This window comes from Balaenoptera borealis, assembly GCF_965194805.1.
Source record: "Balaenoptera borealis genome assembly, chromosome: 1".
Taxonomy (NCBI): Eukaryota; Metazoa; Chordata; class Mammalia; order Artiodactyla; family Balaenopteridae; genus Balaenoptera; species Balaenoptera borealis.
In genome coordinates this window covers 9,902,272-9,927,542 of record NC_138860.1, presented here as the reverse complement: position 1 = coordinate 9,927,542, position 25,271 = coordinate 9,902,272, and the positions used below count along the sequence as shown (strand labels likewise).

At 39.8% G+C, this 25,271-nt stretch overlaps 1 protein-coding gene across 1 annotated transcript in view; it reads right to left on the bottom strand.

The window, feature by feature from the left end:
• LOC309630376 (uncharacterized protein) overlaps positions 1-25,271 on the bottom strand; it is a gene marked incomplete at its 5' end in the record, with an annotated part of 1,321,579 nt that overhangs the window by 983,861 nt on the left and 312,447 nt on the right. Inside the window, one exon of the mRNA XM_082395555.1 lies at positions 22,826-22,910. Coding sequence (XP_082251681.1) covers positions 22,826-22,910 — 85 coding nt within the window. The remainder of the gene's footprint in view (positions 1-22,825; positions 22,911-25,271) is intronic.

Sequence of the window (25,271 nt, the reverse complement as noted above, 5' to 3'; positions counted from 1 at the left end):
GGATGGCTCTTTAAGAAATAGAAAATGTTTCTATCTCTTCTAGATTTCCTATGTCAAGTAGCTTATATATATTTTTAATTGGAGAGAACTTAAGAAAAATCTAAGAAAATGCAGGGGTAGTGCACTAGGACAGATTCTACACTGCCTCTCAGTTTGCCCAGGGAGACTTTTTGTGTTTGGGCAGAATGCATTATCATCACCTGCCTTTAAGCTCAAGTCACTAAAGGTCTTAATTACTGGAGATAGAGAAGTGTGTGTGTGTGTGTGTGTGTGTGTGTGTGTGTGTTTGGTTTCTGTAATGTAATGGTTTGTAGCAGAAATGAGATCTTGGTCAACTCCATTTTCCACCTTTAAAATGGAAATTAACATAATGTGATTGTATTGGGTGCAAGATAAGCTATAAGGATGTATTTTACAACATGGGGAACATGGCCAATATTTTGTAATAACTGCAAATGGAGTGTAACCTTTAAAAATCGTATAAAAATAAAAAATTGCTATGTTTGTTACAATATTGCCACTAAAATACAATTCCAATTTTATATAATGCAAAGTTAATTATTTTAAACACTTTTCTTCAAAGAAACTAAACTACTCACAAAGGTATTCATTAGTTCACATCTCCAAGATACTGTATCTTTATTTAGATGAGCATTTGGTTCTTGAAAATTAAGTCTTGTTGGCTCGGTATTTTAACATTGCTGCATTATTTGAAAATAATAAGCAGAAGGTTTGTAAACAGGGGGTTTAAAAAAACTAGAGGTCTAAGCTCCTAACTGATGAAGCAGTAGCAACCAGCATATGGAAGGATCAATGTTGAGTCTAGTATTAATTGATCTGGTTTATAGATGCAGTAAATGGGGACATGAGAGAGTTGTACAAGTTCATGTGCAAAATGGCTAAGACAATGGTTATCTATCTAATCTTCATATCTGTTAAGATTAGTTTCTTCCACCCCACACCGCAAGAAATAGGAAGAATAGTAACCATTTAATGACAATTTTCCTATTATTAACATTAGTAAAAACCACAATGAATTCATAATCACCATTATTGATTAAATGTGATGGAGATCAACATTAGCCAGAAAATGTTGACATTTTGGACCACAGTTTAAGTATATTTTCCGATGGACTTGAGGACACGGGGAGGGGGAAGGGTAAGCTGGGATGAAGTGAGAGAGTGGCGTGGACATATATACACTATCAAATATAAAATAGATAGCTAGTGGGAAGCAGCTGCATAGCAGAGGGAGATCAGCTCAGTGCTTTGTGACCACCTAGAGGGGTGGGATAGGGAGGGTGGGAGGGAGATGCAAGAGGGAGGGGATATGGGGATATATGTATACATATAGCTGATTCACTTGGTTATACAGTAGAAACTAACACACCATTGTAAAGCAATTATACTCCAAAAAAGATGTTAAAAAATAAATTAAAAATAAATAAATAAATAAGTATATTCTCTGTTTTGTGCATTTTTTTCCATAGTGTTCTCTCAGCATGGAAGGCCTGATATTCATTCACAGAGCATTTCTTAGGTTTCTATTATGTGCCAGGCTCTGGGAGTCAAAACCAAATAAGATACAATTCCTTTCTCAGAGGACTCACAATTAAATAAAAGAGGGCGGGTAGGAAAGTAAATACTATGTGCGCTTATGAGGCCTGGATACTGATAGAAATGTGCATAAGGAAACAACGCGCCACAGACAACGAAGCAAATAATAAATTTTTTGCCTGGGAGAGATATCAGGAAGGGCTTCACAAAGAAAGGGGTTTCTGAGTGGAGTCTAGAAAGGAACGTGAGACAGGGGGCCATTCCAGAAGAGGCTTGAAGGCACGAAACAGCCCAGGCTGCTTCCTTTGAAGAAAATGTTCTGCTTTGATAGATGGATAGATAAAAAAGAATAGATATTAAAAAAAAGAACAGGGCTTCCCTGGTGGCGCAGTGGTTGAGAATCTGCCTGCCAATGCAGGGGACACGGGTTCGAGCCCTGGTCTGGGAAGATCCCACATGCCGCGGAGCAACTGGGCCCGTGAGCCACAATTACTGAGCCTGCGCGTCTGGAGCCTGTGCTCCGCAACAAGAGAGGCCGCGATGGTGAGAGGCCCGCGCACCGCGATGAAGAGTGGTCCCCACTTGCCGCAACTAGAGAAAGCCCTCTCACAGAAACGAAGACTCAACACAGTCATAAATAAATAAATAAATAAATAAAAGAACGTGAATTTCAAAAAAAAAAAAGAACAGAATAGATATATTCTATAATGTATATGTTATATACATTATATAAAATATATGTAAAATAGATATTTATATATAATATATGAATATATATAATAAATGAATATGTGTGTACATATACACATATATATACGTGTATAGATACACGTATATATATGTATTTTGCATTCTTTCGAGCAAAGTAGCCATTTTCGCCAGCCTTTCCTACACATTCCTTCTCTGGCCCTCCATTTCTGACTTGATCCACAGTTTTGCTTTTTAAAATGCTTACTCAGTGTGCTCTCACATTTGGGAGCAAAACAGCACCCAGAAAATACTTGAAATTTAAATTATTAATCATAATTTTATTAAGTCGTTTACGTATAAATCTAAAAATATTTTTTAGAAGAACACTGTCCCATCATTGTTTTGACTGCTTTTGTGCTACTGTGATAGAGTTGAGTAGGTGTGACAGAGCGCATATGATCCAAAAATTTAAAATATTTACTATCTGACACTAGAGAAGTTTGCCTATTTTTAGTGTAGAATACAGAGTCCAGAAATAAATCAATACATAAATGGAACTTGGAATCAAGATTATGTTACCACTAAGCAATGGGGTAGGAGCCTTTTCAACAAATAGTGCTATGTAAGTTGAATAATGATATGCAAGAAGAAATTATTCCTGACTTCAATCTTAAACCATGAACAAAAATCAATTTCATTTAAAAGTCAAACAAATAAAGCTTCTTCAAAATAACACAGGAGATGTTAAAAAGATGTTTAAAAAACTAACCGCTGATAAAAAGCAATAATCAAAAAGGAATAAATTAATACACTAAACTTCAATAAAATCAAATCAAGATGTTCTGATTTTCAAAAGACATCGTTAATAAAGAGGCAAGCCACACAGTGGGAGAATATATTTGCAACCTATAGAACCAACAAAAAACTCTAGTTCTTTCAAATACAAATCCACAGCGAGCTAGCTAGATCGACCCAATAAGAAATAGGCAAGAGACTATAAGATATCCAAATAACCTGGTCACATAAAATGGTGGTCCACATCATTAGTCAATCAGTAATATGCATTAAAAAAAAAAAAAAAGAACACGATCCCATCATTGTTTTGGAATAAGTAGAGCTAAATGCACTTACTTCAAATACTCTGGTGCCACCTGGAGGTTTGTTTCCATATGACAGCCTACTGATAAATTGATCACTTTTTAATTTTGTTACAAAAAACTTTAAAAATACTATACTCAAGCATCTGCTCAACAACTATTTATTAAGCGTTATGTTGGCATCCGAAATATTGTTAGTCATTAGGTTCACAAAGATAAATAATAAATGGACGTTTTCTCAAGGGATGTATTTTCTGGTGTGTGTTTTGAGGGAGGGACTGGAGAGGAGATATAAAGATAACAAACTGTTACAGCACCTGTAATAGACCCAGAAACCATGTCTGTATCTTTATCATCGTTTATGTCAGGTTAAAAAAATTTCCTGTGCTGAACGATTTCCTCTGCTTAGGAAAGCTATAGAGGTATATCTATGTTGACCATTCTTCATGCAACTCACAAGAGATTAAGAATCTAAATAAGTAGTTGATTATATTAAAATCTGTCAAATTGTGTAATTTACATTTTGGGGGAAGAAAGAGCATCCTGGTTTCATTTAATAAGTAACAGTATCAACAGCAGAACTCAAATCACTTGGAACTCCCTTTCCCACCACTCCCCCATCGTGTCCTCTCCTGCCCCAGAGTACCTGAAAACTACTTCCAGCCCGAATCTGCTCCTCAAGTAGGGCTCTACCATGACTGTTGTTGGCTGAGAAACCCTTTACCCACTTCAACAGTTGTCTTTGATAGCAGCTATTATCCGCTTAGCACTGTTTAGATCGGTGTTTTCAATAGCCCTTTTCATGTTTGGGAAGAAACAATTATTCACTCTAAACAGTGTCCCACACATTGCAGTGTATTTAGCATTCTTGGAATTTAGGCACCCAAATACCTGCAGCCCTCACCAGCCTTTCAAACAAAATATAACGCTTCCATACATTTTCAGATGCTCCCTAGAGGTTTAGAGCATATAGGTGAGCAATGAAGTACACACAAGAGAAATACTTACTCATTTATTCAACAATTTATTAAGCATCTATAATTATGAAACAAATAACATATACAGGGAACTCACTGATTGGAGAGACAAAATAAACAAAATCACAATTCATGTTATTGTAAAAATATATACGAGATGGTACCAGAAAACAAAAGGAGAAAAATGACTGGGAGAATAGAGATAGCTATAAAGTGCAGGAAAAAATGTATCTCGGTTTTGAAGGAAGCATGGGGCGGCCCAGGGAAGAGCAGGGAGACACTGCAGTGGTGGAAACAATTTGAAATGGTTTCCCGAGCCGAAGGGGCGGGGCCGGGGTAAAGGTGACTTTTGAACCACCTGCAGAATCTGAACGGCGTTCTTTCCTCTGACTCTGTAATCCTGCCTCGGGGCCTGAGTTACTCTCACACCATCAGCCATGACTCGCCGTGAGGCGGTATCGGGGGCTCTGTTATCACATCGAACCCCCTCCCGGCCTCCACGTTACACCTTCATTTCTCTGCCGCCTCCTTTCGAACCGTTCCGCCCGAACCTCAAGACTTGAAAGGTCTACAGCGAGCTCCTGGTCTTTCCTTCCCAGCTCTCGCCTCCTCCGGTCACTATTTTAACCTCAAAGTCACTTTGTTTTCTTTCTTTGAGATTTCCCTGCTGCCATAGAAATCAAGTCAGTTGCTATTCTCTGCTCTAATTTTCTGGAACAATATATTTTTTATAAATTTTTTCTTGTAAACTCCAACTGCTGTAATGCAGGGATGTCATTCCTGGGCTACCCTACGCCTCCCCCATCCGGCCCCCGAGCCCCTGCTCTCCACCCTCTGCCGTCACCCATGCCCTCTGACATCACACACATCTGACATTTGACTTCAGTGGCTTTGGTCTCATGCTCAAAAACGTAAGGGCCAGTGATGGAAGAAAAGAGAACTGTGCTTATGCTGGTGTTTGAGGTCCCCCGCAATCTGGGCCCCAGCTAACTCCTTAATCCATCTAGGGACGGTCCTTGACTTTCAGTGCCGGGAACTGGTAGTAATGACGAGTGTAACAGTCAAGAAATACTGAGAGCTTTCCATACCTCGATACTGAGAGAAGGGCTTTATATAAATTTTCTCATTTAGCCTTGACTACCTCATTTATTTATAAAAGCCCTTTTAGTTCCCATTTTGCAGATGAAGAAACAGAGGTTTAGAGATTAAGTAACTTGGCCACATTTTTTTCACTTGTAGTAAATGATAGAGCCGGAATTTGACATATGAAGTTATTTGATTCTTAATGCCATGCTAGACTTCTGATTTTCTCCTCTCTCTCTCTCATTCTCTCTTTTTCTCTATCTCTATTCACCCCTCTCTATTTTCTGAAACAAATTTTAATATATGACCTAAAATGCCTCCATTTTTCCCCGTTGGAATTCAGCCCATCTGTCAGATCCTGCTCAGAGCCCATTTTCTCCATAAACACCCCCCTCCCCCATCAACTTAAGTCGGAGTCACCTCCCCCTCCCGCCAAGCCAGTGGTTCCCACCTTTGGCTGCACATCAGAATCACCTGTGGAGACTTGATATAATTGGTTGGGGAGCACCTGGGCATCACGATTTGTCAGTCTCTCAAGGTGATTCCCATGTACAGCCGAGGATGAAAAAATGGCTACAAGATCTTAATGCTTTTTTGGACTCTACAGCTCTTTTGGCAACTAGAATCACAGACTAGCATGATTTCGAGATAGATTTGGAAATCAGCTATTTTATCTGTAAATGAGAATGTTGAATATGATTAGTAATATTCAAAACTCTTTGGCAGAATACTTTGAAATTATTCAGAGACACACCAAAATTATGTAAAAAAGAAAGTTGAACTTCTTTCCTGGAAATGGAGGAGGGAAATGTCAGATCCCACTAATTTGCCTTTTTCCCTCATTACAACTCTGGGGTCCCTGAAGGAACTACATCAACCTCTAGGGCACCGAAGATCAAACCCTGAATATGCTGCATTACGTCAGTGCCTTCTGTCTGTAAGAGTCTGATAGTCTATGGTACCATGGCTAAACAAAAGACGAATTATCTATGTGTTAGCTCTATTATCAGACTACTTCTCTCCCAACAATGTGTCATTTAGCTGACAGAGTGTCTATTTCTTAGGGAATCATATTTATCTAATAAAAAAATAATAGTATTTTCAAATGACCTAGGAATGGGACCGTGTACCAAACAGCTGATATTAATATTTCAAACTCACACCATCTCTGAGGACAAACACCAGTATAACCCTTTTGCCAGTGAAGAACTTGAGGGTTGAGGGGTTAAGTGACCCACCTCGAAATGTGGTACAATTTAGTGCAAACTCCCCACTCCTAATCCAGTTTATTCTATTTTTTATAAATATTTTATGAGCCTCTCCTTTACCTGCCACCATGGGCATAAAAACATTTCCACTAATGAGTAGCACAGAGACGTCTCTAAGCTACTTGGAACCAAAGTTCAGCTGGAATTTAGTATAATAGACAATTCACAACACATTTCCAGAGATCAGTGGGGGGGGGGGGGAACACAATTCAGTTTTGCATTCATGTAAGGTAAAAGGTACTGGAGACATTTTTTTTCTCAATGACAAATACAAAGTAAAATTCTTTGTAACAAAAAAAAAGTGGCATATTGAGCTTGTATTCCACAACTATCAAGGAGAGATTAAAGAAGAAATAAATAAATGAAGAAAACCTGTTATTTCAAAACAGATCAAATTGTAACAAAAGGAAGAACATTTTAAAAATATTCTGGCATGGGTGTCTCAGTTTTCTGAGAAAGCTCTGCTCACCACAGCTCATTTTTATTCCCATTTTACTTTTCCTCTTCCCCCATCAGATCATTTTCCTTACTATATGAGGATCAGTGCAGAGGTCTGCCAAATTAAACTGTCACAGGAATACAGGGGATAAAGATTCCCAATAGTGAGGGAAGCTTAGATGAATAATCCATCAGGATGTGCCACCACTAAGTCAAGGTAGTAATACACTCAGGGGGACACACATCCATCCACAGGGACTGAATCCTTTCAGTTTAATATATCTTATTACTTGTGCCAACAATCTTGAAAGGCACATCATGCCCTAGAAATTACAGAGTAATTGCTTTTTTTAATTAACAGCCAAATAAAAAGAAACCAATAGCAACAGAACTGAATAATTTAAGTCCTATTTAAAAGAATTTAGTTCAATATTAAACTTGGAGTTCTTCAATTAAAGACACATCTGCTCTCTCTTTTTTTTTTTTGCTCTCAATTCTTAAATCTTTGTAAGAAAATACAAAGATGTAAGAATTGAGAGCAGATTTGGAAGTTGGCCATGTATATTTAAATTTATACATATTGTATAATATGTGTTCTAATCTCATATTTAGCTAATACTTTTACCTTGTGTGTTTAGAAAACACTGCTTCATTCATTTTAAATAAGAAATTAACTGACTGTAACCGATATCTAGCTTAACCGAGGCAAGTGTTTAGGTTGACCAGCATTTATATAGTTTAGGGGGACATACATGGAGGTATGATTTGGACATAATGTGCTGAATGTCCTTAGCTCTCTTCTGAGGGAACTGACCCAGGAATTTTATATGCATAGGTTGTCAATACTGGGCACAGCTTCTTGGAGCAGGGGTGGTTGTATACCCTAAGGCAGCCATCCACAGGTGACTGTCACAGGATTCTGTCCATAAGAAATGCCCTTATACTTCATGATGACAACTCAACCAAAACGAATACTCTCTCTTGGGGAAACTTGCAAAGACAGAGTCAGTTAGCAGCAGCAGAAGTAAAAGCAGGTGAAACAGAGATGGGCTGGGGTATAAAATAGCCAAGGTCAACAGGAAAGACGGACCCACATTTCTGGAGGCAGCACCAGAGAACCAGGTTATGACCAGAGCAATGCCAAACACTAAAGTTCCACTTCTCCCTAAGGCACGACTACAGAATTACAGTTTTATTCTGAATGTGGGGCTGGAAATGTAGCTTTTCAGGCTACTTCCTGCTCTTCCTCAATCAAAAGTCCTATTATATACCGTAACCAAACACATCTCTGTTCCTTGCAGCCTCAAAAATCCATAAGGCCATGTGCCTTAAATACCTTTAATTGAGCATGATCAATAAGGTAAAAAAAAAAAAAAACCCAAAAAACCTATGGATTTCAGGCTAATTGCTCTTTTTTGTAATGTCATGACTAGTTTTCAAATTTTCCTCTATATTACCACATAGTTGATCAACAACACTAAATAATCCTAACTTGTGTTATAAATTTTTAAAAGGTAGTATGGTGGTGAAGGTCTTCAGAGGTGTTCTTCAGTGGTGAAGAACACAGTCTCTGGGGCATTGGTTCAATCTCAACTCTGCTACCTAATAGCTCTGTGACCTTGAGTATACTTCTAAATTCCTCTGTAAAACAGAGATATTAATTGTATCTACCTCATACAGTCTTTGTGAAAATTAAATGAATTACACAGGTAAAGCTGATAATAAGCACTATATGAGAGCGAGTTATTAAGATATTATTATTAAATGAGAAAATAATTTAAACACTAGAAGACTGTATTTTAATTTTAAAACAGCATCATCTACTTTTAAAAGGGTGATTAATCTTAGTGGAAGCTGGTGGCATTCTTCATCCTCAGAGTGATTTCATTGGTATTATTCTACTGAAATATAAAGGTGAAAATGAAAGCAACTCTCAAAAGATACCAAGTGAGTACATCGCTTAATAACACTTAACTTCAGATACAAGATTTGGCAAGAAAAACATGCTTAACCGAAATATTCTGAATTCTTCTATTATACAGACAAGCACGCTAAGCTATTCATAAAAATTCCTGGCCCCAGAATATTCACTGGAGCTATTCATCAAATAATTCAAACAGCTGATAAAGAGTTGGCCGAAACAAAAATGATTGAATTCCTCTCCAAAGAACCGGAATGAGTCTCTGGCAAAAATGAGAAGCCATTATGTCTTGTCCAATTTATTTGGTCTAGTGATTCAAAGAATACTGTTGCATCCCTTATCATCATTTCCCTTTCTAAGGTTCTGATATTCATTAGGAAAGGTCCTTAGCGACCCTAAAGAGTTCATGTTCATTAACTACATTATGTTGAATAAACTGGACATGGCCTTACAGAGCGATAAAACAAAAGGAGCCAGCAGATGCGGGACACTAGTGCCTGAAAGTGGCTTTCAGGGATGTGCTCACTGGCCGGGCCCTCCCTCCCCATCGGAGGCCTCGAGCTGTGGACTCAGCCGCCCTCCCCACCCCCTTCCTTTCCTGTTTGCTCTTAGGGCTGGATACTTTTTATAAGCAAGAGGATTAATAGGCCCAGGAGCAGATGCTCTTTTACAGTAAGTACTATTGCAATCTCCAAGCGAGCTTTCCATGCTGCTGATGGCAATCGCTCCCCAAAGAGACATTTCTTAAATACCTATTTTAAGATCCACATTTTGATAATTTTATTAAGTTAGAAATTAAACACTTGCTGGCTCAAGTGCATCACTGACTATGAACAAAACGGTGCTTAGAGACCTTTTCAAAGTATATATTCTCTGCATTGCTCAGCACTTCCTTTGTCCAGCTAAACACACAGCAAAACGGGTGAATGCCCAGGACATGTCTGTGCTGCCGGCCACAGAGATGATAAATCCAAAGCATGGTCAGAAGGAATTTGAGGCGTCTCTGAAAGACTTGGAGAACTCTGATGTCACATTTCAGGCCCTCAAACTGTGTCTGTGGAACTCAACAGTAAAGTTTCCATGATAAAAATGCTGGATTTTTCTCTGGCCCTTTGAACAGAGAATATAATCTCAGTGTTTTCTCTATGTATCGTGAGAGGTAGAAAGCATTAAATCTAGAAAGGACATTACATGACTTGTTTTAGCCCTGACAGTTCTAAAGTGATACATGTGCCCTTGGTGAGTGATGGGAAGACATTAATGAAATTAATTATTTAGGCTTAATTCATTCATTGTTAATATTGACATGGCCATTTATTGATACTCATTTGGGTAAAAGCAAGCCAAGAAGAAAAATCACGAAAATAAAAAGAATAAGAAGGATGAAATTATACAGTCTCGATTTGTGCTTTGACCTTACGACAAACCATCTCTGTAGCTTTTTCTTTCCCCAAGCAATTTATCATCCTAGTGACCTCTGCATAAACATATTATGATCTAAGTCTCCTTACGAGAAAAATGTTCAATGCAATCAAGCATTTTTCTTTTTGTAAAACCTTTGGTTGTTTTAAAATGTCAACAACTTTACATGTTGGTAGGTATTATATGCATATGTGTAAGTAATATGAGCATGTGTATGTGTATTTATATGTATTCACACATGTATGCATGCATATATAGTTATATATATACTATATATAATATATATTTGATGGGGTCTATATCCATATCTTTAACTGTAACTATATCTATATATTTTTATATAGATAGGTAAACAAAACTTAATCCTTTCCAGGTCTTGAATTTCTTGGGTAATCTGATAAGATCCCCTAAGGAAAATGCACCTGTGTACAGCCATAAAAACCAATGTTACCAGCAAGGTATGCATTCACCTCCAAGTCCATGGGTCACTAATTAGGAACCTTGGGTAACCCTTATGCTGGTCAGCAAAAATGTTCAGTATAGAAAAATATTAGGGAATTATTATAATATATCATTTTCTATATTGCAATAAATAGGACAAGAAACATTAATCTTCCTCTGATTTTATTTTCAAGTCAGGCCAGAGGAAGTGCCTTAAGACAATGGGCCCAGGCAAAAAGCCCAGCCTGTTCATTGTTTTTTGTTTTGTTTTGTTGTTTTGCCTCGGCAACTTTCATATACAGCACAGTAAAGGGAATCACATCTCTCCCTTCCTTCGGCTGTTCTCAAGAGGAGAGGGAGAAAGGCCCTATGGTCCTGGAGAAGGACTGTGGTATTACCAGGGTATCTGGTGGGCGTGGAGGTTAGGATGACACCAGCATCTGGGTTGCTGAATTGCAAATTACCCACTTGAGTAAGAAGCATTTTATGGGCATCGATCAAGCTATGTAGCATTTCTGTCTTTTCTAATGTGTACTTCAATACTACTTCCTGGGAAGAGGGGCTTTCCTTGACCTTGAGGTTGCTGAAGATTTATATGATGAAAACATCTTAATAATTAAGGTCCAGCCCCAGGAATAAAAACAGGGAGAGCTATTTGTTTGTGGCTACATATACCTATCAACCCCGCCATTTTTTTTATTGTAGTCATCACGGCCCATTGTGACTGGCATAATTTCCAAAAGGAAGCAGAGACCATGAATGAAAGAATGTCAAAATATTTTATTGGCCACAGGGTATCCTCCGTGCCCTAGGAGTCAGGCAACATAATTTAACTCAGAGAGCACAGGTTTCATAGAATCTTATGAGCCAAAATAGTCTACTCTCTTCCCTGGGATGCTCCTGGATGGCAGCCCTTCTCATTTCCATGACAAAACAAAAGGAGGGAGAGAGTTCGGCATCTCGTCTAGGAAACTATCGCCTCATTCAATGGTCTGAGATTTATAATCCTCAATATATTCTGTGTCATGCTCAGAACATCCCAAGTGCCCTTTTAAGTAAGGCTGGTTCCATTCAGAATATGGGAGATTTCAAGAATATTATTTGTGAGTTAAAAAAAGAAAGAAAAGGAAAGCCTTTCCACAAATTTCTGGCCTTCCACCATTATTACCCCTGGGAGAAGTTAAGTTTGACTGCAGACAGCAAATGGGAAAGCAATTCAGCAAGTTCAAAAGTGCACTGACCATTTAATTACTCTTAAATTATATTGTACATAAGGATTAATATTAGCCCTCCGTAGCATCAAGTCTCTACTTTGTTAACTGTTTAAATATATCTTACAACTTGTAACAGCGCTTCAGGATAATATATAAATCAGTGAGTACTCAAGACAATGATTTTAAAATATCTCAAACATTTTCAACTTCTCTTGTTAGTTTTCCTTAAGTTTTATCCGTTTCCCCTTATTCAGTTAATAAATGGTTATTGAATGCCTACTATACTCCAAGCACTGTGCAAAGTATTGAAGATATGATAGTAAATAAGATAAATACAGGTTTCTTGCCCTGAGAGAGCTTGCAATATTTTGGGAGACAATGAAAGCAATGAGGCAATTCTAGCGTGATACGTGCTTTGACAGGGAGGAGAAGTTTGCTAAGATATGACATTAAAAAGGGCATCTAGGGCTTCCCTGGCGGCGCAGTGGTTGAGAATCTGCCTGCTAATGCAGGGGACACGGGTTCGAGCCCTGGTCTGGGAAGATCCCACATGCCGCGGAGCAACTAGGCCCGTGAGCCACAACTACTGAGCCTGTGTGTCTGGAGCCTGTGCTCTGCAACAAGAGAGGCCCCGACAGTGAGAGGCCCGCGCACCGCGATGAAGAGTGGCCCCCGCTTGCCACAACTAGAGAAAGCCCTCGCACAGAAACGAAGACCCAACACACCAAAAATAAATTAAATAAATTAAAAAAAAAAAAAAAAAGGGCATCTAGACAAGACTGCAGGAATTATGGGCAGACTTCCAGATGAAGTGCCATCTAAGTTGGATCCTGAGTGGTGAGCCTTTTTTTTAATATATAAATTTATTTATTTATTTGTTTATTTTTGGCTGCATTGTGTCTTCATTGTTGCGCGTGGGCTTTCTCTAGTTGCAGCGAGCGGGAGCTACTCTTCGTTGCGGTGCGCGGGCTTCTCATGGCAGTGGCTTCTCTTGTTGCAGAGCACGGGCTCTAGGTGCGCGGGCTTCAGTAGCTGTGGCATGCGGGCTTCAGTAGCTGTGGCGTGTGGGCTCAGTAGTTGTGGCTTACGGGAGTAGTTGTGGCGCACGGGCTTAGTTGCTCTGCGGCATGTGGGATCTTCCCGGACCAGGGCTCAAACCCATGTCCCCTGCATTGGCAGGCGGATTCTTAACCACTGTGCCACCAGGGAAGCCCGAGTGGTGAGCCTTTAACCAGATTCAGGAAGGTGATGGTTTGAGAAAAGGAGCAAGATAGGGCAATAATGAGAGAGAAGCAAATATCAATAGCTTTACTTTAAAATATCAGAGAATCCTGTCTCAGTCTAAAGGTTAATGAGAAGGATCCAGTACGGAGGAAGGTGAAGCTAGAGGAGACAGTGGGAATAACTGACAGAACAAAGACCTCACGAAGGTATAATGAAGGCATAGCACAGCCGAGGAATGGGTCTGAAGAAGGACCATTACATTGCAATGGAAGGAAAGAATAAACAAGAATATAAAGAAATTTAAAGGTGCAGTGGCAGGAAGTTGAGAGAATTCCCATAGCGTGGTCTCAATTTCCTAATATGAACAAACAGAGTAATCAATATTCATTGATTACATTTTATGTCTCAGGGTGATTAGAGTTCATCTAATACTCAGAACTTTCTGTGACATTGATAATATCTTCCCAGTTTGCAGATGAAAAAGAACATCTCAGAGAAGATAGTTTGTCCAATATCACACAACCAGAATGTGTCAGAGTCAAAGATATGAATTCAGATTCTCTAAACTACGTGTTTCTTTCCAGTTCCTCCAACGAAGTAGAAGAAGCAGTTCTCTGTTGTGAGAGTGAGAGGGAAATGGAGACAAGTTTGAAGAGAGTAGAAAAGGATCAAAATTCTCACTGATTTCTCCCATTCTAACTACAAGGCCTCCTAGATAGGGTAATGAATAGAAACACACTGTGTCACCAATCATTTGGAAATCTCAAGATTTGCTCAACAGCTCGATCAAGTGTGGACATGGAAAAAGTAGGCAGTTGAATTGATCTAAGATAGAAATTCTTCCAGATAGATGGTGTCTTAGCTCAGGCTGCCATAGCAAAATACTGTAGACTGAGTGGCTTAAACAATAGAATATAAATATTTCTCAGAGTTCTAGAGGCTAGGAAATCCAAGATCCAGGGGCTGGCCTATTCAGCTCCCCAGTGAGAGCTCTCTTCTTACACTGCAGACGGCCACCTTCTCACTGTGTCCTCATACGGCAAAGAGAGAGAGAGAGAGAGAGCACACGGGGTCTCTCTTCCTCTTCTAGTAAGGACACATGCCATCATGTGCCTTACCCTTACAACCTCATCTAGTTCTCATTATGGCCCAAATGCCCCATCTCCAAATACCATCATATTGGGAATTAGGGCATCAGCCCATGCATTTGGGGGTGATACAATTCAGTACACAGTAGATAAAAAATGAAAGATAATTAAATATGTGATTAAGAACTGTTCAAGAGCTGGACCATGAAAATCTATGATGAATGGGAAAGGAAGTGAAGACCAGGGGGCTTATTGCAAAGGAGAAAGTGGTGGAGGCCAGATGATGTGACAGAATATTGAAATGGAAGCGACTCAGCTCAAATAAAACAGATGGAAGATGGGATGACTGAATTGACTTTTAAATTTTTAATATTTCCCATATTGGTTTTTAGTTACTATCTAAAAACAAATAAGGGTCTATATGCTTTTTTTCTACAGGCAGAAAGGAACAAATAAGTTTGGAGTGTGTTCTGCAAACACACTTGTGGAGAGAGGAAACTCGGGTTCAGAAAGAAGCTGGCAGCTTTGTAGAAGAATGAATGGCACATGGAGTTTCCAGAAGAGAAGAAAAGGTGAACAAAGGGAGCTGAAAGAGATCCCTGTGGGCATCCCGGTAAAACCGTGCCCTGTGCCTAGTGCAAGAGAAACACAGGTGACTACAGAAACAAGAATACAATCCCTACTATCTGTAAGATACACTCACTGTTTGGAAATAATCTATCTCACCAGATAATGAGGTTTAACAATTTCAATGAATGACTGAAAGACATTTTTAAAAAGAGTAAGAGGTCAGTATCACTGAAGAAAATATGATAAATATTAAGCTCTACTTTAAAATAGCATGTTAAATTAACAGGGTTTTTTTTGATCCCATCAACCTTCACTAAGATGGAACTCAGAGACAGTGTCACCTTCTGTCTGCTGCTTCATAAATTATATTCTCCAAGGAAGGGGATTAACAGGGAAGGGAAAATATTCAACCACTTTAATCGCTAGTAGACATCTTTTAATCATCAAAATATAATTTTGTCCAATAAACTACTTATTTAAATGAGGTTAAGAATACAAACTTATTAATTTTCAAGGAGTTCAAAAATAGAACTGAACACTAAAATCTAGTGGATTTGTGCTAAGTTATGTTGAAACATATTATTGAATAATTTAGTTTAGCACCTCTCAAAATGTGGTCTTCAGCCCCCTGAGGGTCCCCAAAAGGTTAGAGCCATTTTAATAATAAGACTAAGACTTTGTCATTTTCACTGTGTTGACATCTGCACTGAATGTGCAAAACGGTGATGGATTAAACAGCTGGCACTTTAGAATGAATGGAGGCAGTGGCACCAAGCTGCATAGTGGTCATTATTTTCTTCAGGCCAACACATCCATTTCCACTTAAGGATGTCCTTGACCAAGCAGAGAAATATTAATATTATTAAACCTGGACCCTTGAGTACATGTCTTTTTAATATTCTGTGTGACAAGATGGGAAGTACACATAAGGCACTTCTGTTGCGTGTCAAAATCTGATGGTTGTCATGGGGAAAAACATTTGTGCAATTGTTTAAGTTGTGAGCCGAACCTTCTACTATTTTCATGAAACATCACTTTTACTGAAAAGAACAGCTGGAAAACAAATATTATTCAGACTTGAATCTTGTCAGACATTTTCTCAAACATGAACAAAGAGCCTGTCACTTAAGGATAACAACTAACAGTATTTACTGCAAATAACACTGTGTAAGCTTCAAGTAAAAGCTTCCATTAGCTTGACAGCTTTCCAACACTTCCAGACTTTTCTGGTAAATTTGGTAGTGATATTAATGAAATTTCTGGATATTGTATAATGAAATTCATCAACATTTGGAAGACTACAAAATTCAACATAATATTTTCCAAATGTTCAATGTGTCATATTACAGAAATATGCATGGGTAAAAACTACATTCAAATAACATGATAGACCAATGGATTTTAATGTAATGAAATGTTTATTGATTCCACATTACCATTAACTTTTAAGAAACTACCACTTGCTGAGTTTGGGTGTGGTATCAAAGAAGGTTCTTCACAATTATTTACAAAGGCTATTAAAACGCTCCTCCCTTTTTCAACTATATATGTGCGTACAATGCTGAATTTTCTTCATTTACTTCAACCAAAGAAACATATCACCAAAGAGTGAATGCAGAGGCAGATAGGTTAATCCAGCAGTCCACTAGTAGGACATGTAGTAGAAAGATTTGCAGAAGGGTAAAACACTGCCACTCCTCTCACTCAATTTTTATTTGGAAAATCTAGTTATTTCATTAAAATTATGTTATTTACGTTAACATGTGATGAGATTATTATGGGTTTTCAAATGAATCCATATAAACATTTAAAATTCTGTTTTAATTTTTATTATAAATATATATAAACAAAATTTCCTTAGTGTCTTAATAGCGTTTCAGTGTGTATAGGGTCTCTAAAACCAAACGTTTTGAGAATTCTTGCTTTAAAGGAGCAAAATTCACCTGTAATTGTGATTTCTATTATATCCACCAACTAAATTATTGAATTTTAAATGCTATGTTGACCTTAGTTCACAAGATACACCGGTCAAAGAAAAAATACCCAGGGCTCAGGTTTTATTTTAAAAGATTTGAAACATATCTGATTATAATAAAATTATAAATCCATCTGCCCCTCTCCTTTCCCACTACTTTTTTCAAAACTCTGTAAATCAAGTCTTCTGGAAGCAGGAGTAAGGGACTTTTGCAGTGACGCCAATATTGCACTGGCAGCCCACATACAACAGTTTTTATTCCCACACCCAGAGCTGGAAAACTCTTCTCCTCCCCAGAGAGAGTTTTTTGGCTTCTAGGCCAAGTGGCTAGGATAATAGTTTCCTGCTTTCCTCCTGCTTTGGGGAATCTTAACCCTATGGACAGCTGATCACAGACCCTGAAGCTCCCTCCATATTTTCCCAAGACAGCCGGTAACAGGACATATACAATGAAAATCAGACTTTTGGTCCATAGGTCAAGATTTATATAACTAGCCAAGGTTTTGACAACCATCCTGAATTCATACAAGATATATTTGTTTTATAAAAAGAGATAGAGAGAGATGATGTTTGTTAGAAATACTTTTAAAAGGCATTTAACTATTCAATAAATATTTTTACCAATACAGGGAATATAAAGGTATAAACGTGTGGGGCGGGTAAAGAGGAGAGCTGGAAAGCGAAGTCAAGTTGGAGCTGTCCCACCCTAACAAGTGGGCGAAGGGGCCTCCTGCACCATAATTCATGTGTCTGCCCCTTGGGCGTAGATTTTTCCTATTGAGATCAAATAGAGTATTGAAGAAGGATAGCTCGAGCCCTCGTCACCTGCTGTAGCAGTTCTACCGGTCTCCTCCAGTAAATTCCCGAGCATTCTTGAGAGCCGGGTTGAGGGGATGAGGATGGAGAGGCGCTACTTTTCTGAGTCAGCCCACGTCACAGCTTGGATCTCCACGCTGCCACCTCACCCAGCTGTGGTCCCCAGCTGGCCCACTTGCCCCTCCTGCCCCTCCTGCTGGATTTCATGTTTCTGCGGCAGAAACACCAGTACCTGTCTCCTTCCAAATACATGTGCTCACCTTGTCTCTCAAAATAAAGAATACTAATTTTCAGCTAGACAGCTTGCAGTCAGCTAGGAGTCTTGGTTTCCCAGCCTCCCTTGTCTCTAAGTAGTGGTGAGTGAGATGCGTAAAAAGGTCTGTGGAAATGGAGGAGTTCTGTGCGACTTCCAGGAAGCCTCTTCGGAAAAGAGGAAACATGCCCTTCTTCCTCCCTTTCCCCATCCTACCCCCGGTAGGATGGGGTCTGATGCCTGCTGTAGTGACCACAGGGAACTGCTGGATGAGAACCGTACCCTCAGGTGGCTGAATGGAGAACAGGAAGGGCTGTGGGTTCCTGATGACCCTGGGGCTGGCACTCCTGCCCTGGATGGCCCTCCCCTAGAATTCTTTACAGCAGAAATAAATTTCCCATCATATTTAAGCCATGCTCTTTCAAGTTTTCTGCCACACAGAGTAATGACCAGTCCTAACCGAAACTCTTTCTTTCTTTCCCCAAATTATAAATAACACTAGGCTATTTTGAGCCAAAAAAGCATTCAATGGAAACTTGACAGTAACCATATAAAGGTATAAAATGGAAAGGAATTAGTGCAAATTCAGTGGAGGACATCGCTGTTTCTAGATATTTGTTATCACTCCTCTGCTGTGGAAATACTCTTCAGTGTCCAGACTCACCCACAAGTCCCCTGCCTTCCATCACATTCATGAGGCCCTCCTTCCTCCTCGTTTGACTGTCACTTAGATGATCTCCTCTGGTTGACTCACCATAACTCAAAATTCCTCTCACTCTATCTTGTCAAACAGTCCACGCCTGTCCTTCTCCCACTGACTCCATCCAAATGAGACCGACAGCATTGTGTTTCTCAAGCAAAAATGCCATCAGAGCCCATCTCAGTGTTTTCACCAACAAAAGAACCATCTACCCCAGAGATAATTTAAGCAGTTCCATCAGAAAGAAAAAGCAGCTACCATACATTTTTTAATAGTATTTTTCTTTCTACTCTATATTAATTAAGAAGTAGGGAGAATACAACTGTGAAAATTTAATGAAATCAGAAACTCCAGCACAGATTTTAGCAGAGTTTCTGTGTATCATGAAAAATGCCTAGGAAGGCATGAGACCCGATGCCGGCAAAGGTGCTATGATTTATGTGAAAGCAGAAGCCATCTCTCCTGACACAGAGCTCCACCTCCAGTGATCCGTCACTGCCCCCCTCCCCACGTCCTCCAGACCCCCAGCTCCGGCTGATGCCTGCAGACACTGCCTACCAGGCCTGCCCCTACTTCTTGCACTTAATGATTTTTCTCTTCAACTGTTATGGGATGCAACTTCTCTCATTTAAGACACAGCATAAAAACTTTGCCTTCTTACTCTCTTACCCATAGCTTTCAATGAACGCACGTGCTCTGAGAACTTTGCTATGGGATCCACAGCCTTCTCCTCACTGCCAGTTACTGCAGTTATCCATCAGTTTTCACATGGATGTTGGAATCAAGACCCCGGCCTGACAGTGTCTTACCTCACCTCCATACTTCTTCATCTCCACTCGACCTCGGATACTTAAGAGTATATTTGAACATGTCACCATCTAACACTTCACTTCTTAAATCTTCAACTCTGATTTTCTATCACCAACAATTTTTAGCCTTCCATCTTTCTCTTCTTCAATCCCACTACAACTACTTTTTAAGCCTTCTGAGAGAATTCTGGGAAAAGAAGGCAGAGCTAAAGATTCTCTGTCCCTCTCTTTCTTAGAAACTATCCAACAATAATAAGGAGAAAAACAGAAAAGACCACCTCATCTTCAATAAAAACTGATGAAAGTCCATAACTCTGGATGAAAATACATAGAAAAGAGTTCCAAAGGGCAATGATAATTAAACCAGGGCCTTGAAAGTTTAACCAGGATCTCAGCAGAACCCAGGCAGTGTATGCAGCGTGCTGAGTTCACCGTAGCTACATCCCACGTTCAGGGGCAAACAGTCTCTGGTCTCTGGTCTCTGGTTAGAATAGCAAGATTCCCATGGGGGACGGGCAGCGGGAGCCTCCAAGATGCCTTTGTGGTGCAAAGAAGTGGCCCCAGGAAGGTGGAACTGAAAGAGGAAATATATAAAAAAGCTGTCTGCCATGGGAATGACAGCACAGAGAATAAAATACGGTAGCAAGCAGCCCTGCAGGTGCTGATCTTGCCCACTGGAGAAGGAAAAAAGATCTCAGCACGCCTGTGTGTGCACGGGTGGACAAACACACACTCGTGCACGTATAGGTACGCACATCCCCCACCTCGTACCAAATCAGAGACATTCTAGACTGCACAGAGCCCCGGGGGGACCTTCTTGTAACCCCAGAACACGGGAGGGTGTGGGGAAACTGGCTCATCTTCAGAACCTGCAGGCCCACCCTTTCCTCTGACACCTCACCCAACTCTCTTTCAGAACTGCTCACCTTTCCAAGAGGCACGATGCTAAGAAGAATAAGAAAACACTTAGAAAAGGAGCCGGCTGCAGAGAGGCGCACACTACACAACAGGCAGATGAGGATCATTTGTCAAAAAGGAAAGACGGGGCTTCCCTGGTGGCGCAGTGGTTGGGAGTCCGCCTGCCAATGCAGGGGACACGGGTTCGAGCCCTGGTCTGGGAAGATCCCACATGCCGCGGAGCAGCTAGGCCCGTGAGCCACAACTGCTGAGCCTGCGCGCCTGGAGCCTGTGCTCCGCAACAAGAGAGGCCGCGACAGTGAGAGGCCCGCGCACCGCGATGAAGAGTGGCCCCCGCTCGCCGCAACTAGAGAAAGCCCTCGCACAGAAACGAAGACCCAACACAGCCAAGAATAAATAAATAAATAAATACATTTAAAAAAAAAAAAAAAGTAAAGACAACAAAATAGGTGACGTTATTCGCACGCCTGACTCTCTGCACCAGACTGTGGCCTAGTGTTCCCAGCACCTAGCAGTGTGGCTGCTACATACTAAACATTTCAGCTAGATTTGATGAGTAAAGAAGTGATTTTCTAAAGTGGCATTTCAGATATTATTGGTCTCCTTCTGAAAATGATTTGGGGTGATTGGGCCCTCCTGGATTTCCTGAAATGAAACAAATATGTGTAGTTTTCTTTGCTAAGTTTAATGAAGACAGGTTTTCTTGAAAGTCTAATTAAATTCAACAAATATTTGTTGAGTACTTGCTATGTGCAGATCACTCTGCTGGGTTCTACCATGGATTTAAAAACAAGATCTGATTCTAATTTGAGAAGATACGTGCACCCCAATGTTCATAGTAGCACTATTTACAATAGCCAAGACATAGAAGCAACTTAAATGTCCATCGACAGAGGAATGGATAAAGAAGATGTGGCACATATATACAATGGAATATTCCTCAGCCATAAAAAGAATGAAATAATGCCATTTGCAGCAACATGGATGGACCTAGAGATTATCATACTAAGTGAAGTATGTCAGACAGAGAAAGACAAATACCATATGATATCACTTCTACGTGGACTCTAAAATATGATACAAATGAACTCATTTACAAAACAGGCACAGGCTCACAGATATAGAAAACAAACTTATGGTTATCAAAGGGGAAAGGGGGTGGAGAAGGGATAAATTAGGAGTTTGGGATTAGCAGATACAAACTGCTGTAAAATAAACAACTAGGTCCTACTATATAGTACAGGGAACTATATTCAATATCCTGTAATAAACCAGCATAGAAAAGAATATGAAAAAGAATATATATAACTGAATCACTTTGCTGTACATGAGAAACTAACACAACACTGTAAATCAACTATACTTTAATAAAAAAAATATATATATAAACAAGACCTCGAGGGGTTGAATATTCACTATATAATTAATTACATTTTTAATTTTAAAACGTTTCTTAATTAGTCTGGGGAAGGGCAAATGCTGTTTCCTGACCACCAGAATCTATTCTAACAGTAAAACCATTTCTACTATTCCAATATAATAATAGACAGAACAGGTAGATGATTCAAACTCTTTAAATAGTGCAAATGAACTGGATTTCTTTTAAATTTAATAATAAATGAATATTGTAATAAGTTTGCATGGAGACAGATGCAAATTACTGTGGTGGTAATTTCATAATGTATGCAAATGTCAAATCATTATGCATTACACCTGAAACCAATACAATATTGTATGTCAACTATATTTCAATTAAAAAATTTTTAAAAGATACTTAATTCCTCATTTCAAGATAAATAAATAATAAATGGTCATAGTAAATGAAGTTCATACATTTATGTACTCATTCAACAAGTATTTGTCAAATGCCTTCTATTTGGAAGATGCTATATTATATTAGGCAGTTTGGGAGTTCCTAAATCTGATACTCAAAGTATAGGTGATATATGACTGTGATACATTTTTAATTTCTGTTTGTAAATGAATGGCTTTTTATTCAGAGCTTAATATTAGAGGAAAAGGGGAGATTTCTGGTTTCTGGTTCCTCATGTAAGGAGTCTGGAAGTTGCCACTCCCTCCCAACAAGTAAAAAGCTGAACAGACGGAAGAATCAACAGCTCTTCTTGGATCCATGAGAAACATGAGGACACAGGGCAAACTGCTGTCCCCAAGACTGGAGAGATAGACAGTCAAATACAGGGAGCTGTGGTTTACTGGAGCAGAAACAGCTATGGGAACTAATGCTGGCGGGGGGAACCCCACACTGTAATTAATGAATTGCTGGAGACTCAGTGTGGACAACACTGTTAAACACGGCAGGTAAACACAGTCATAGCAGGTCCCCCATAGTTTTGTGCCACTTACCTCCAGGATCTTGACAAGGCTTCCACGGTAAATATCAGAGAAAAATCTCCTTGTGCTCCGGCAGTGGGAGGGGAAAAGGAACCATCTGAAATACACCAAAGCACTCTCTTCTTAACAAGGCTGCCCTCAGGGGAAACTCGTTAACCAGAGCCTAGCCTGCTGGGGGATTATCAGAGCCTAACTGACTGGGGGAAAGGGAAATACCCAACTGCAGCCCGCTCTAGCCATCCTGCCCCACCTAAGATGGGAGAGAAAACTTAGAAACACTTGTGAAGCTCATAGCCCAGAGGCCTCGGCTCCCTAAATTCGGAGACCTAATCACAGGACTATAGAACGCTTCCCCTCCCACCTCACCACCAAGGTACTAAGGCCAATTTACAGCAGTTCTTTCACCTGGTACATCATGTCCCACTATCAAGAAAAATTACAAGGCCTACCAAAAGGCAAAAAACACAATTTGAAGAGAAGGAGCCAGCATCAGAACCAGACATGGCAGGGATGTTAGAATTATCAGACGGGATTTAAAACAACTGTGATTAATACGCTGAGGGCTCTAATGGGTAAAGCAGACAGCATGCAAGAGCAGATGGGCAATATCAGCAGAGAGATGGAAATCATAAGAAAGAAAGGAAAAGAAATGCTAGAGATAAAAAGCACTGCAACAGAAACGAAGCACGCCTTACATAGGCTTGTTAGTAAACTAGACACAGGTGAGGAAAGGCTCTGAGCTTGCGTATATGTCAACAGAAACCTCCAAAAAGAGAAAAGTAAAGAGACTGAAGAAAACAGAACAGACTATCCAAGGACTGTGGGACAACCACAAAACATGTAACATATATGTAATGGGAATACCAGAAGGAGACGGAAGAGAGAAAGGAACAGAAGAAATATTGGAAAAAATAGTGACTAAGAATTTCCCCAAATTAAAGTCAGACACCAAAACACAAATCCAGGAAGCTCAGAGAACACCAGGATAAACACCAACACAATCTGTATGTAGGCGTATCATCTTCAAACTATCGAAAATCAAAGATAAAGAAAAAATCTTGAAAGAAGCCAGAGGAAAATAAAACTTTACCTACAGAGGAACAAAGATACAGATTACATCCAACATCTCCTCAGAAACCATGTGAGCAGGAAGAAAGTGGAGTGAAATACTGAAAGTATTGAGAGAAAAAAGCCTCCAACCTAGAATTCTGTTCCCTGTGAAGTTATCCTTCAAAAGTGAAGGAGAAATAAAGACTTTCTCAGACAAACCAAAATTGAGGGAATTTGTTGCCAGTAGACCCTCCTTCCAAGAAATGTCCAAAAAAAGTCTTATAGGGAAGGAAATTAATATAGGTCAGAAACTGGGATCTACATAAAGAAAGGAAGAGCATCAGAGAAAGAATTAGTGAAGGTAAAATAAAAACTTTTATTTTATTTCTCTTATTCTTAATTGATCTATCGGATAACAGTATGTTGAAAATAACAGCAACAATGTATTTGGTTACATATGCTGATGTATGTATCTTAAGTACATATGTGCTTAAGGATGCTTATGTATAAACAAAATGAAAATAAGTAATGCTACAAAGGACAGGAGGGAGGAATTAGGATTATTTTGTTACTATAAGGTACTCACACTCTCTGTGATGTGGTGCTTTTCCAACATGGACTTGGATTAATTATAAACGTATCTTGAGAATTCTAGGGCAACCATTACAAAGTTAAAGAAAGAAGTATAACTGATAGGCTAATAAAAGAGAGTAATGGGGCTTCCCTGGTGGCGCAGTGGTGGAGAATCTGCCTGCCAATGCAGGGGACACGGGTTCGAGCCCTGGTCTGGGAATATCCCACGTGCCGCGGAGCAACTCAGCCCGTGAGCCACAACTACTGAGCCTGCGCATCTGGAGCCTGTGCTCCGTAACAAGAGAGGCCACAATAGTGAGAGGCCCGCACACCGCGATGAAGAGTGGCCTCCGCTTGCTGCAACTAGAGAAAGCCCTCGCACAGAAACGAAGACCCAACACAGCCAAAAATAAATAAATAAAATAATTAAAAAAAAAAAAAACCTTCAGTGGCTGGCTCACTAGCTTGGAATACAGTACAGCGGTCAAGGTCTGGTTGGCAGCTGCCTCCTCTTGGTCCATTTGCTCCTTTCCTCCCTGCGCGTTAGCTTTTCTGCTTTCTGTCCTCTTCCCGTAAACACGCTTGGCTGTTCCCCTCCTGCTCTTTCTCTACCTGATTGTTCTTCCCCTCGTTTGCATACAGCTGACTTCTTTCATATCTCACCTCAGTCCATCCCTGACCATCCTACCTAAAGCTGCCAGCACACCCACGAGATTCTGTCCCACCTCCATGTTTAGTCCCCTCAAAGCACGTCAAATGATCTGCATGGATGGCGTTTCCTATGGAGGGGTGATGGTGAGTTGCGCTGGGTGCGATTTGGGTCTTGTTTGTCTTC